General features: G+C 39.5%; 2 protein-coding genes across 4 annotated transcripts in view; both read left to right on the forward strand.

The window, feature by feature from the left end:
* Nucleotides 1-1,585: 1,585 nt before the first annotated feature.
* Nucleotides 1,586-7,715, forward strand: LOC113049552 (transmembrane protein FAM155A). The gene is made up of 3 exons (XM_026211984.1): nucleotides 1,586-3,038; nucleotides 3,180-3,351; nucleotides 7,034-7,715. The coding sequence occupies exons 1-3, from the start codon at nucleotides 2,313-2,315 to the stop codon at nucleotides 7,339-7,341; spliced, it is 1,206 nt and encodes a 401-aa protein (XP_026067769.1). The 5' UTR covers nucleotides 1,586-2,312; the 3' UTR covers nucleotides 7,342-7,715.
* A 3,850-nt stretch (nucleotides 7,716-11,565) lies between these two features.
* Nucleotides 11,566-13,322, forward strand: part of eda (ectodysplasin A) — a 35,847-nt gene continuing 34,090 nt past the window's right edge. For 2 of the 3 annotated variants that reach the window (XM_026211985.1, XM_026211987.1), the window contains exon 1: nucleotides 11,570-12,112. In XM_026211985.1, coding sequence (XP_026067770.1) covers nucleotides 11,795-12,112 — 318 coding nt within the window. In that variant the 5' untranslated portion in view covers nucleotides 11,570-11,794. Of the gene's footprint in view, nucleotides 12,113-13,322 lie in introns of all 3 variants that reach the window. The other variant, XM_026211986.1, reaches the window with a different exon arrangement.

A 13,322-nucleotide genomic window follows, 5' to 3' on the forward strand; every position in this document is an offset into this window, starting at 1 on the left:
TGTGTAGTCTAGTGAATCAAAATAAGAGACCATTTTGAAGACTCAGGAACCCTTTGCAGGTGTTTTGAGTTGATTAGCTGATTGGCATGTCACCATATTCTTATTTGTTGAGTTTTGGTGGGTTTTTGCTAAATGTGAGCCAAAATCTTAAACTTAAACTACTTCAGTCTGTGGCAATGAATTTATTTAATACACAAGTTTCACAATTTGACTTGAATTACTGAAATAAATGAACTTTTCCACGACATTCAAATTTATTGAGATGCACATGTGTATGAAATATATATAATTGAGATACCATAAGTTGACCCACATGAAATATGGGCACACTGTATTCCACCAAAGGTTCAGCAGATTTCAGTGGAATTCAATACACCCAGATCCCATGTGGGCTTGATTGTGACATTTACAAGGAAGCAGCATTTTCCTGCTGAAACTTGATTACAAGCATGCTCGAACATAGTTCAGCTTAGAACTCAGAAAACTGAACCACACTCAAGAGAGGCATCATATTTGCATATATATGTGTAGAAAAAGTCATGTACTTGCTTGTCTAGGGAAACGACAAAGTTTGAGAGCCACTACACCAAGAAGACCTGTGATCCAAAAGAACTAAAAAAGTTGCAACATGAGGATCCTCCCTGTAATTAGCATTGTGTATTTCACTCTGGATAAAGTCTTCTACTAACTAACATGACCTCAAACGTCAAGCCATAAGAGGAGTCCCAGTCATCTCTCTTACGAGAACTCTCAAAACGCATGCTGTTTGAGGAGAATACTAAGTCTTTTATAAGCCCTGCAGGGCTTGCAAATGCTCCAGAGTTTATTTAAAACCAGTAAAAGATCTGGACGGAGCTCGGCCCGGAAACACACCTAGTCCCTCAAGGCTTATTATAGCACAGGATGAAAAGTCCAAAAGATAAATCACACCCTCTCCTCTCAACACTCAACAGAGCCCCTCAGCCCACATTTTCTCAGCTAATGCCTCCAGGTTTCGCACTGCAGTTTAATTGGGTTTGTAGCGCCATCTAGTGTAAAAAGAAGAGGCTTGTCTTATATGACAGAATTCATGTCATTCACACATTCATTCATGCAAATATCTATCTATCTATCTATCTATATGTATGTCTGTCTGTTTATCCATCTATCTAGACTCCCATACAGTAAATCATGATAGAAAATAATTGAAGTAAAAATAATTGGTAGAAAAAAAAACCTTTGGGACAGAACTCCTGGTTAATTGAAATCAATATTTCATTCACACAATATGAAAAATTACTTCCATTAAATGAACTGTAGGCTACATCTTAGCTACAATTATAGTTAATGCATTTACAAATACATTATTTTCTAACTGGAGCAGTCAATAACCACTTTGCACGTCCCTTGCAAAAAAAAAAAAAAAATCCATTAATCCTCACAACTGTGACATAATTGTGGTTATTGGGAAAGTGCTGTAGTTGTTTTTTATTGCCATGTAATATTTTACAGGAAAATCACATTCAAAATTACAATGAGTCTTTTACCCAGGTGGCCTTTTATTTCCACTGAGTGTGAGGGGATATTTATGTTAAATGAAATAGATAGATAGATAGATAGATAGATAGATAGATAGATAGATAGATAGATAGATAGATAGATAGATAGATAGATAGATAGATAGATAGATAGATAGATAGATACTGTCAGGTATTTTGAGCCTTGTTCCACTGTTAAAACGACGTGGTATTTGTAGTTTTATTTTATTTATTACCGAAAAGAGATGAAAATGACCTGAGGACGTTTACAGTCTATATATTTCCTCACGCTCGTAACCATAGCCGAGTGAGAAAAGCGGGGTGATTCCTCGCAGGGTGGGGTGGGCAAGAATTGAATGGTGAGCGCATAGTGAATGAAGTTTCGATGGAGGAGGCAAGGATGCGCGCGATAGCGCACGCGCCACATCCCCTCCTTCAATTAAAACATCTCAGGGTTCGTCTGAGTGCGAGCGAAGATGGCGACAGAGTGAAGAAGACCAAGGAAAGATGACAAGCCCCCTACAGACAGACAAACACGCACGAGTTCCCGTGAATGAGTAGACGCGGCTACGTACGATGTGTTGTCAAGGAGATGCGGGGTAGGTGATGGAGTCTCGCGGCATGTGCTTTATCATGCACTGTCTCGGTAATTCAGACGCAGGTGTTTGCAGTGCAGCTTGAATTTGAGCAGCAGGTGAACGGGACGCTTCGAGCCATCATGTAAACATCGCGGTGGGGAATATTGCGGAGGAGACCCGCCCGTGTGAGCTCGCGCTGTGTCTCCCCCTCTAAAATATGATCACGGGCGCCTGGCGCTGTGGAAGGAAACTTGAAGCCGAGTTAGAAATCTGCCGCGTGACCGAATCTGTCGACAAACCGTGCGCGGAGCCAGATAAGGTGCAGAGATGGCGCATGAGCCTCGCGTCGTTGCTCTTTTTTACGGCGCTGCTGTCCGATCACCTCTGGCTCTGCGCAGGAGGCAAGCTCCGCTCGAGAGACCGGACTCACCGAAAGACGTGGAGCAACGCGAGTCACGACGCCCAGAAGGGCCTTCGCGATGAGGACTGCGGGGTCCTCTTGAGCAATCTGACGGAAAACGGGCCAAAGTGCGTGGAGGCTGACGCGCGGCGTCGCGCGCCTCTGGAGTCCGCGTGCTCTACGCTTTACCGGCAAAAGAGCGGCTTGGTGAGCACCTCCTATTCTGTGCCGGTGCCCACGGTGTCGCCACACGCGTTTTTAGAGTACTTCCGGAACCTCAGCTTGTCCTTTTGCGACGCGCTCACAATAGCGGACCTACTGGAGAGCATGACCGGACCTGACGGGCTCAACTGCAGTCTGACGCGTGTCATTCGTGACCTGTTCAGCGGCGGACCGGAGGACGGGGACCTGTGCAGCGCTTGTGTTCACGCGTACATCCGACTCGACCAACACGCTCAGGAAAAATATGAGGAGTTTCAAGTCCTCATGCGCAAATTCATGGCGGATGACTACTCAGTGCGCGCGCAAACACACCTGTGTCAGGTGAGAGGCTCTTTTTAGTCACTTTGAATGAGGTATAAACATAATACGTGTAGATGCATTTATTAGCAATGCCAGCCATCCACAAGCTTAAGTACCAATTCAGCATACATCTGAATAAGAGTCTGGTAATGTGTGTTTCAGGCAGTGTATAAAGCCTGGCTCTGTGCAGAATATTTTCCGGTTCCTCATCAGCAGTGTGTGAGGTGGCTTCCATGCAAGCACTACTGTGGTGAGGTCACAGCCAGCTGCCCCTTCATCCTACCTGACAATGACCATCTGCTGTATGCCGGTCTGCCAAGCTTTCTCTGTGCAGGTAAATCACAGAATAGATACACTATATGGCCCAGCATTATATGTGTTGTGCAGTCCCTTCTAATCGTCAGGTTTGGCTGCTGCAGGAACTTTAATGAATTGGGGTTTTTCCAACTTTGTTGCAACAGTCTGGTCTTCACAAATCCCGCTGAACAGCTTTGGGATTAATTGGAACAGAAAGTTCATACCCAAGGTGTTCAGTGGGGTTCAGGTCTGGACCTTGTGCAAGCCAATCAAGTCCTTCCGCAAGGGACTCAGTAAACCAATTTTACACAGACTTTGTTGTGTACACAAGCTCATTGCTATGCTGAAATAAAAGGGGACCTTCTTCAGACGTTGAAGTAGAAAGTACAATTCTTAAGAACATTCATCCCCAGAGAAATACCTTGAAATAAACATACTTTTGGTTGATATTATGGCATAATATTTAATATTTAATTATCATATTCATAATATGTGACCCTGGACCACAAAACCAATCATATGGGTAAACTTTTTAAAATTTAGATTTATACATCATCTGAAAGCTGAATAAATAAGCTTTCCATTGATATATGTCCGAGATACAACTATTTGAATATCTGGAATCTGAGGGTGCAAAAAAATTTAAATATTGAGAAAATCACCTTTAAAGTTGTCCAAATGAATTCTTAACAATGCTTATTACTAATCAAAAATTAAGTTATTATTAGGGCTGGTAATTAAATGCGTTAATTAGATTAATTATGGAGAAAAATAACGCATTTAAATTATTGACGCATTTAACGCACTTGACCCGCCCCAGACAGTCAATCGATGACTAATGTGTGGCAGGGCAACAACTTACTGCGTGATGGAGCATAGAGAATATCCCTAAAATACAAGTTATGGGGCAAAATGCCCCTGTTTGAAATTTTGTCTCATCTTTACATCACTTAGTTAAGAAATATCACATGAGAAGTAGAAGTGCAATATCACACAAGTGCAAATGTGATACTCATACAAAAGTTCATTAAGAAGTTAATATTGTGTTATTTTAGACACAATGTTGTCCACATTTTGAACGAATTTGGTGAACCATTTGGCACGTTGAACCATTGGCCATAGTCGCATTGGCTTTGAAATGTAGCTGCACAGACCGAACAGTGTATGACATCAAAGTACCGCGAGAGTGATCTAAAAGTACAAGCAATCGCCAGCTCTCTAAGATTTTGCGGTTCTTTGATGCCACACACCGATCGGTCTGATGGTGATGATCCGCTTCAAGTCGAACAAGCCTAATGATTCAATGAACCATTCATAAAGAACCATTTACTACACTCCTGAGTGATTCAGCCATTTGAACGAATCAAATGAATGAATAAGTAACTCAATGACTTAATCATTAAGACATTTACCATCACCTACTGGCAGTTTATTATTTAGAGTATATTTTCATTAAATAAATAATTTAATATTTTCATAGTAATGATAATAAAATTAAGAAAATAAATTAATAAAGTTATAGTTCACCCAACCAAAAATGACAATTCTGCCATCATTTACTCACATTGTCCAAAAGAGTGAGCTATATGTAATACATTTTATCAAACAAAATATTTCTTGCTGAACCTACTTTTTGTAGTGCCAGTTTGATGCTTGGCACAACAATTACTTAAAATTATCTTTTCAGAGTAATTTCTCCAAATTTGATAGGCGATTCATTAGATTAATCATGTAATTAATTAGATAAAAACAATTAATCGTTTACTAGATGAAAAGCTTAAATGAAAATCAGAAATGTGGGCTTAGCAACTAACAAACTTTTAAGCAACTTTAGCAACTTTTAAGCTGAAGTACTAAATTTCCTAAATAGAAATCGTGAACCGATATAAAACAAATAATCACTTTAAATCAGTAAATCTCTAACTTAAAGTAAAACCTGAAAATATAAAAGCTTGTTCAAATACGGTGCCCTGTATAAGTATTGGGACAGTAAAGACAAAATTGCTCTCTCTGCTGTGGATTCAAGAATTCTTTAAATATGACTGAAAGATGAATATGAGTCAAAACTACACAATGTCACATTTTATTATTGGGTGATTCAACACAAAGATGTTTTGCCAGCTAAGAAGATCATCACTTTTAGAGCTCATCCCACTACCTGATGTGAGCATAAGTATTGGAACAGTTGCCTCACAGGTCTTTCTAAGTGATCAGTTGTGTCCTGTTAAATTAATTGTTCATATATTGAAAGCAGGGAATGTGTCTTATCAGTCATATCCATTGCTTCTGCATTCTAAGTCTTGCATTCGATGATGACACACACAAACCAGGATGAAGATGAGGAAGCCTACTCTGAAAGAAAAGCAAGCGATTTTGGATGCTAAAAGAAAAGAGGAAGTCAATTAGACCTATAGCAATAACAAAGGGCATGGAAAAAACAAGAGTTTGGAAACTACCGGCGACATCAGCAACCAACCATGACCAGATTGGCTGAGAAAAGCAACTGCAGTTGATGAAAGCTGTGAAAATGAACCCTACAATATGTGTCTGTAAAATCACCAACAACCTCCAGAACCACCAGAAAGCTGTGCTTATGCTCTGACAATCTACTGTGCACTGGAGACTTTGACAGAATTACAGAGGCTACACAGCAAGATGCAAATCTCTGACCAGCACCAAAAATAGAAAGGCAAGATTAGAGTTTGCACAAAGGTTAGCCAGCAGAGTTTTGGAACTGAGTTTTATGGACAGATGAGACAAAGATTGACCTTCATCTAAGTGATGGGAAAGCAAATGTGTGGAGAGAAAAGGGAACTGCAAATGATCCTAAGCATACAGCCTCATATGTAAAGCATGGGCATGCATGGCTGTCTCTGGAACAGGGCGTCTCAATTTTAGTGATGACTTAGTTAATGTATGATGACAGTAGCAGAATGAATTTAAAAGGGTTACAAAACCTATATTCAAGAAGAGTCATCAGAAAGCATTTTGCATATTGCATCAGAACAATGACCCAAAACACAGAAAAGCATAGTCTTCATTGCACAAATCAATCTCCAGATTTAAATCTAATTAAACATGAATTTCACCAGCTGAAGAGGAGACTAAAGGCAGACATTCCCCAGAATAAGGAACAGTTGGAACTGGCTGCTTTAAAGGCTGGGGAAAGCATTTCAAAGGAGTCTGGTGATGTCTGTGGGTCGCAGACTCACTGCTGTCATCGCACGCAAGGGATCTGCAACTAAATAATAGTTTTTAATCTCTTACATCTGCCTTAAATTCAGCTGTCCCAATACGTCTGCTCACATCAAATAACGGGATGAAATAAATGCTGGGATTCTGTCCTTTTTATTTGATAAAACATGTATGTGTTGAAACAGCTAATAATAAAATTGTGATGTTCCTGTAGTTTTGTCTCATTCATCTTTTAATCCTATTTGCAGATGTCTGAACTACACAGCAAACAAAGCAATTTTGTCATTACTGTCCCAATACATATGAAGGGCACTGTATGTATAAATAATACTATAAAAGCATATAAATAATGCTAAAATAGAGTTGGACATTATGAAATGAATGACCTGCTGTTCAGTGAGTAAATCGGATTAATCAAACTGATTCATAAATGTCCAGTCAGAAATGTTTGTTTTTGATTCACCATAATGTCTCGGTACAGTTTTGTTCCTGTTCCAGCCTAGTGTTTCTCTCTTTCTCATCAGGGTTTCACGAGGAGTATTTGAGCAGTCAGGGTCCAGACTGCTGTGATGTCAGATGGAGGGGGTGTGACTCTGCTGTAGGCGCTGCATGTGCTTTGACACACCTCCCGGGCTCCTTCTCTTTTCATAGGAGGTTATCATCAGCAGCGGTGTCGTGTACAAATCGTCTTCATGGCAGTAAATTGAAACTGTGTGTGCTTGTTCTCTTCTTACTACACACTGTTATCCACATAACAACATTGCAGCATTGCAGCACTGGCTCTTTGGAGGCAATAGTACCTCTAGAAGACGTTCCCATGAGGGAGGAGTAAGAGACTAGAACATCTCCCTCTTCATTGGAAGACACACATGCTGTGAAAACGTTTTTGTCTGCTGTGCATGAGACGAATCTTACCAAATGCCTGGAAAACACAGGAAGTCTCGCCACCGCTGAAGCGCCTGTGTCTGTCTTTTTAAGGGTTGGAACATCTGGCTTGATATGAGCATGCATGTTTGTGTGAAGTGAGTGAGCGAATGAATGTTTTTAACTGTTTTTCAGTGTTTGTTTAGTTTGTTTTATCAGGACTAACACTGTTCATGAATGAAAATCTTGTTTTGTTTTAGACAACATTCTTGGAAACAAAACCAAATGTATGAAGAATAAATGGATGACATTGTTACGTTTCTCCTAATAAAACCAACCCTATTGGAGACATTTTTCATATTTAATATTCTTATATATATATAAACATGTATAGGGTTGATGTTTCTGGACACTCTCTTTCTAAAGGCTTTCACACACTGCTGTAGCCAAAACCTATTAACACCTCTCACATTTACTCATGGGTTTTATGTTGGTTTTGATGTTTGGGGGCTGTTAAGGGGGCTTTTGATAGTTACCATTTAGCAGATGCTTTTCTTCCAAAACAACTTGCAGTGCACTAATTGGAAAAATACTGTGGGAAAAACTTTGGAAACGATACGAATTTACTCCATGTGGTCTGTCACAGTTCTACGGACTCCCTGATAACAACATGAAAACAAGTTTAAATTATTACATAATTCAGACTGGGTGGTTTCAGGCACACATCATTTACATAATGGCCAGTGATATCCACTTTCATAGTAAGTGGATATATATTTCATTCTGCTCTAGCTGTCAGACTCCGAAGCAGTTGTGGGAGAAAAATAAGCTGCTTTAAGTGTTCCAGGCAGACTGACAGTGTGCATTATTTAAACGATTCATTCAAAACACTGATGCATTCAGGAACCAATCAAGTGACTGGCTTTATGGGTGAGCAATTGAAACATTCGTTCAAACAATTTAACCGTCTTTATGCCATTGAATAATTTGCACACTCAAACAATTCATTCAAAAACACTGCTTCTTTCAACAAAGAAAAGAAAGGTTGTGTCTGAAATCACATCTAGTTGTAAGTTGCCTACTGTTTTATGGATTCAATTAATTTCTATTAATTAAGTATGCATAATGAATAATCAGCCCTACTTAATTAATTAATTCAACCGGTTCGTACAAAGTGACTGTTTTTAGGAATGAATCACTGAATCATTTACTAAACCAATTCATACAGAAACACTGATTTATCCAGAAATGCTTCTCCTGGATTTATAATATTCAGTACCACTGTGATTTCCTAAACAACATGACGGCCATGAATGAACAACAACAAATAACAAAGAGACCATGATAGATTAGTTCATTTATTTTTGGTTGCTTAAAAAGGCAACCAACATATCAAAACTACTTCCTTTGCTCATGTGAGTGCTTCTTCTTAAATGTCAAATAGAATTTACTCAGCAGCTGGGCTTTTTTATCCATAGATGAAGACGTTTAGCCGCTCATCTCAGTGGTTTCATCCATTTTCTGTGAGCGTGTTGGAGTCTGAAAGATAAAGTCTTTGAGCTGAGTCAAAGGATTGGTTCTCATGCTGCTTCTTCTGTGCTCATTTTGGCCTTTTTTGCCTGAGATTATCTCCGCCACGATCTAAACTCCTACCAGGATGTTCTGCATGAGCACAGACTTCAATCTGTCAATCTATGTATGGACTTTGAGGCTGTACTGTAGCAACCCAGCAAGCCATGTATATCATTTTCCTGTTATTTCATGTGCCCTTCAACTATGTCAGTGCATATCCTTGATATGCCTGTATGATACGATTCTAGCCAGTAGGAGGCAGTGTTTTCTCATAGTGAGTGTGTTGGGTTTGAATGCAGGTATCTTATATCTTGCACATGTACCAATATAATTTACCCACTTCACTACCTTCTGACAAGTATCTTTTCTTCTACTGTAAATACCACTTCCTGGCTGTAGTAAAAGGAATAGCTATTCGCAAAAAGCTTAATTTAATCAATTTTACTTTAGGACGTTTTCATGGCTGTGTTGTTATTGTTTGCTGAATTTTGTATAAGTTAGCTTACTGAATTTACACATAATAATTGTCCCAGAAAAACCTAGAACGTTTAGATTACAGTTCAGTCTAAATCTCTCTCCGTCACTCTCTATGAGCGCGCGCGTCTGTCTGTGTGTGTGTGTGTGTGTGTACATTTAGGCTATGTGGTGTATGAGGATTCAAATTTGAATAATAGCATGGGTATGACATATATTATAACGAGAAAATTATTGATGAGGACATTTTCAGTGTCCCCGTAATTCAAAAGGATTATAAATCAATCAGTTTATTTATTTATTTACATCTAAAAATGCACAGTTTCTTGTGAGGGGTTTAGTTGTAGGGTTGGTAGGGCGATAGATACGATATGTTAAGTATAAAAACCATAACGCCTATGGAGAGTCCTCATAAACCATAAGAAACAATGGTGTGTGTGTGTGTGTGTGTGTTATGTGTGTGTGTATGATTACTGTTTTCTTAAACTCTTAGCACTCTGATTCCAGCCTCCCTGGTCTCATGGGCTGGATTCTCTGTTAAGTTAATTTGTATAATTTAATTTCATCTGCCCAAGGGTTCTCAGACCCATACCTATATATTCGACACAGCTTTGCTTTTTTGGTTTAGCGATGTGTGTGTTTGTTTGCGACTTCAAATGTTTTTGGCAAATGTTTCTGCAGCGCGTTCGCGTGCAGTTGTTTGTTTAATCGTGTGCGTAAATGCGTTTGCGTGCGTGTTTTTAGAACCCATCCCAGAATTTCTGGGTGGGTTAAGCTATTGTAATTATGCTTTTATTACATTATTAAGTAATGTCTGCGTTTAGAGATCCATCATGAATTGTCATCGCCATAGAGTGAGACAGTTAGAACGTGTAGGCAATGTGTCTGTGGCGCTGATTCGATTCAGCAGCAGCGTAGATGTAAATATTTAAGTGATTTAAGATTAAAGAGTCTGGAGCCGAATAAAAGCGGCACAGATTTAATATAAAACCATATTAAAGAGGCTCAGCTTTATGAGGTCACAGAAGATCTGCAGTACACAGAGCGCAGCTGTCAGTGGAGCGAGAACAGAGGAAGAGAGGGAGAGCGGGGTCAGATAGCATCCACCAAAACTTCTTAGGATAGATCTCTTTTTCTGAATTAAATACTGAGCCCTATTATAGTATGCAGTAATGCGGACTAGAGTTATGGTGAAAAAAAATGAATGAGAGCTAGAGAGCTTCAGTCCTGCCTTTAATTGTTTTTTTTAATCGGTTTCTATCAATTTCCCCCATTTTCACCATTTTTTATTTCACAATATTGGATGAGAGTGACGGTCTGCAAAAACTGCCAGAGAAAGAGTGTTGACTACCCAAATTATTGTTTTCCATAGAAACCTCACGTCACACAACATGCAGTAAAAGAGTTTTGTCATGGTAATAACTGTATATTTGAGTTCAATTAATATGGTGTGTGCTTTGGCGCTTGACTGGTATAATAAATGCGTGTAAGCAGGAGAGCATATCATTTTGTTGTTTGAATAACGCATGTGCTCATGTGTGTTTTTGTGCACGTGTGTCATTTGATGTTTTTATTTTGATTGGCAGTCCTGTCCCGCTTTTAACACTCAGTCTGTTCTGATTCTCAACACATGCCACAATTACACTACCAGTCTTCTGTTCTAACACTTTAAAGATGTGGAACTTCACACACTTGGACGCTCACACATACACACACACTAATGCAAGTCTACAAACATGTGGCTAGGGAAAGTTTGGTTGTTTTTTTTGGGTGGGGGGGGGGGTGGTCGACAGGAGTTTCAAGATCTTTTTATATTCACAAATGATATTTTAAAAAAATAGACTGTATAATGTAACCTAATAATACCAGTTATTTAAAATGTAAGTATGCAGTGTAGGTGTGTGAAGTTAGAAAAAACTCTTATGTGAAGACACAACAAAACGAATTAGGAAACTCTCTTGACTTCACCAGCTAACTTTTATATATATATATATATATATATATATATATATATATATATATATATATAGGCGGTTCCTTTCAGAGGTTACGAAATGGGAAACATTGTGTAATCGGCAACGAACGTCTGACGCTATTGTTAGCGCTACAGTGATTTATATTTGTTTGCAGCTTGTTGAATGTCATAGTGGCAGCGCGCTTTTCCGCGTGAGGATTTTCAATAAGGTGACGTCACGCCGGCAGCCAATCAGCTGCTAGGGGTCGGTCTCTGGAGCTGGCCGTAGTAGGTTATCAGCCTGAATCCTCGCACTCCGAGGTCAGGAAGCCAGATGAGCCCGCAGAGAAGCGCTTGCTCACCGTGACCAGCCCAAGCCAAAAGTCGCTGAGAGGACGAGGAAGACTGTTATGCAGAAGCAATGCTGACTGACCTGCACGCAGCCATGGTACCGAAGCGCGAGCCGGCGAAGTCGGAGGAGCGCAAGCGCACACAGGCGGCGTGTGAGTGCCAAAGCCAATGCAACAACTGCAAAATCTTCCTGAGTTTATTCATTCTCTCGCTCTCTCTGCACCTCGTCACGCTCTTCTGCTACCTGGAACTGCGCTCGGAGCTCAAACGAGAAATATCCCAAAAGAACAAAGATGAGGTGTCATCAATGGAGCCAGTGCAGCACTATGAAGCCACAGAACCAGTGCTCCGGTTACCGGACACCGACCACCCAACAATAGACGACCAGGTAAACTGAGTTATCTCATCTTTTGTTCTATACAAAGAGCAGAAACCGCCTTCCTGTCCACTTGGCTTCAGCTTCTGTAATTGAGAAGAGAATTTCTTATTGTCTTGTCTCCCATACGATTGATTGTGTGTGTGTGTGTGTGTGTTGGAGAACAATTGTTAATAGCCCACTTCCTTTAGGTCATTGCTTCTCATTCCTTTACCTGAAGTACCCAAATACTGCTTTTTTTTTTTTTTTTTGAAGGTGTCCCATCTTTGAAACACCCAGCTCAGGTCTTGGAGCATGTACTAAAAGAGCTGATGCTTTAAATCAGGTGTAAACATCCAAAAAGTCTGTAGGACCAGGCTAGAGAACCAAGTAATAATTGTGTGAGACAGAACAATCGAAGCGGGAGCGATGCAAATTGATACAACACAAAAAAATTACTCCACTACAATAGAACTTTAAAGCAGCAATTAAACTTTTTTTTTCTAAATAATATCAAGTGGTGCAGAAAATCAGGCTGAAATTCATATAATTAAGTAGAAATTAAATAAATTATTTGTTAAATTATTGTGAATTATTATTCTGATGTAATCAGTAGTTGTATACACCTGTTACTAATATTATATTAATATAATTATTATTAATATGCACATTTAGGTACCAAAAGCAATCAGTATTCACAGCAAATGTGTCATTTATATATATATTTTTCCGTCTTTTATAATAGGATTGAATTCTCTTTTTCACATATAGCAAGGACAGATCCCAATTTTGCTAAAGGGCAAATTAATTGCCCTTTGCAGGGGTTTGATCCTGCAGCCATTTAAGTGCCCGTATAATGTGTAATTATATCTCCATATTTTGGTTTTGGGAGTCCCGAACAACAGGTTGACATGAATGCAAAGCCAAAAAACACTTTCATTGTCTTATGACAGCATTTATTTTTTCCTTTTTTGCTCCACGACTCCCTAACGATTCGCTCAACTATTAATTTTTCCAAACTCCTCGCTTGCATGACACTAAAATGCGGTGATTGATCTGATGACCCAGTCTGTTTTTGTGATTGGTCTGCTGCATGCAGCACATGTCAATAACGGAACGCACATCACCTTTACTTGGTAAACACCCAGCCATGGTATATGTGGTTTTTAAAAGAATTACTCCACTTTCAGAATAAAAAGTTCCTCCTTTACTCACCACCATGTCATCAAAGATGTCCATGTCT

The sequence above is a fragment of the Carassius auratus genome, chromosome 30 (assembly GCF_003368295.1).
Source record: "Carassius auratus strain Wakin chromosome 30, ASM336829v1, whole genome shotgun sequence".
Lineage (NCBI taxonomy): Eukaryota > Metazoa > Chordata > Actinopteri > Cypriniformes > Cyprinidae > Carassius > Carassius auratus.

What these genes read in the sequence shown, in the direction of transcription:
- LOC113049552 (XM_026211984.1), top strand. Translation starts at nt 2,313, where the DNA reads ATGATCACGGGCGCCTGGCGCTGTGGAAGGAAACTTGAAGCCGAGTTA. An exon ending in CGCAAACACACCTGTGTCAG is followed by an intron (nt 3,039 to 3,179) that starts GTGAGAGGCTCT and finishes TGTGTGTTTCAG; the next exon opens with GCAGTGTATAAAGCCTGGCT. An exon ending in GCCAAGCTTTCTCTGTGCAG is followed by an intron (nt 3,352 to 7,033) that starts GTAAATCACAGA and finishes CTTTCTCATCAG; the next exon opens with GGTTTCACGAGGAGTATTTG.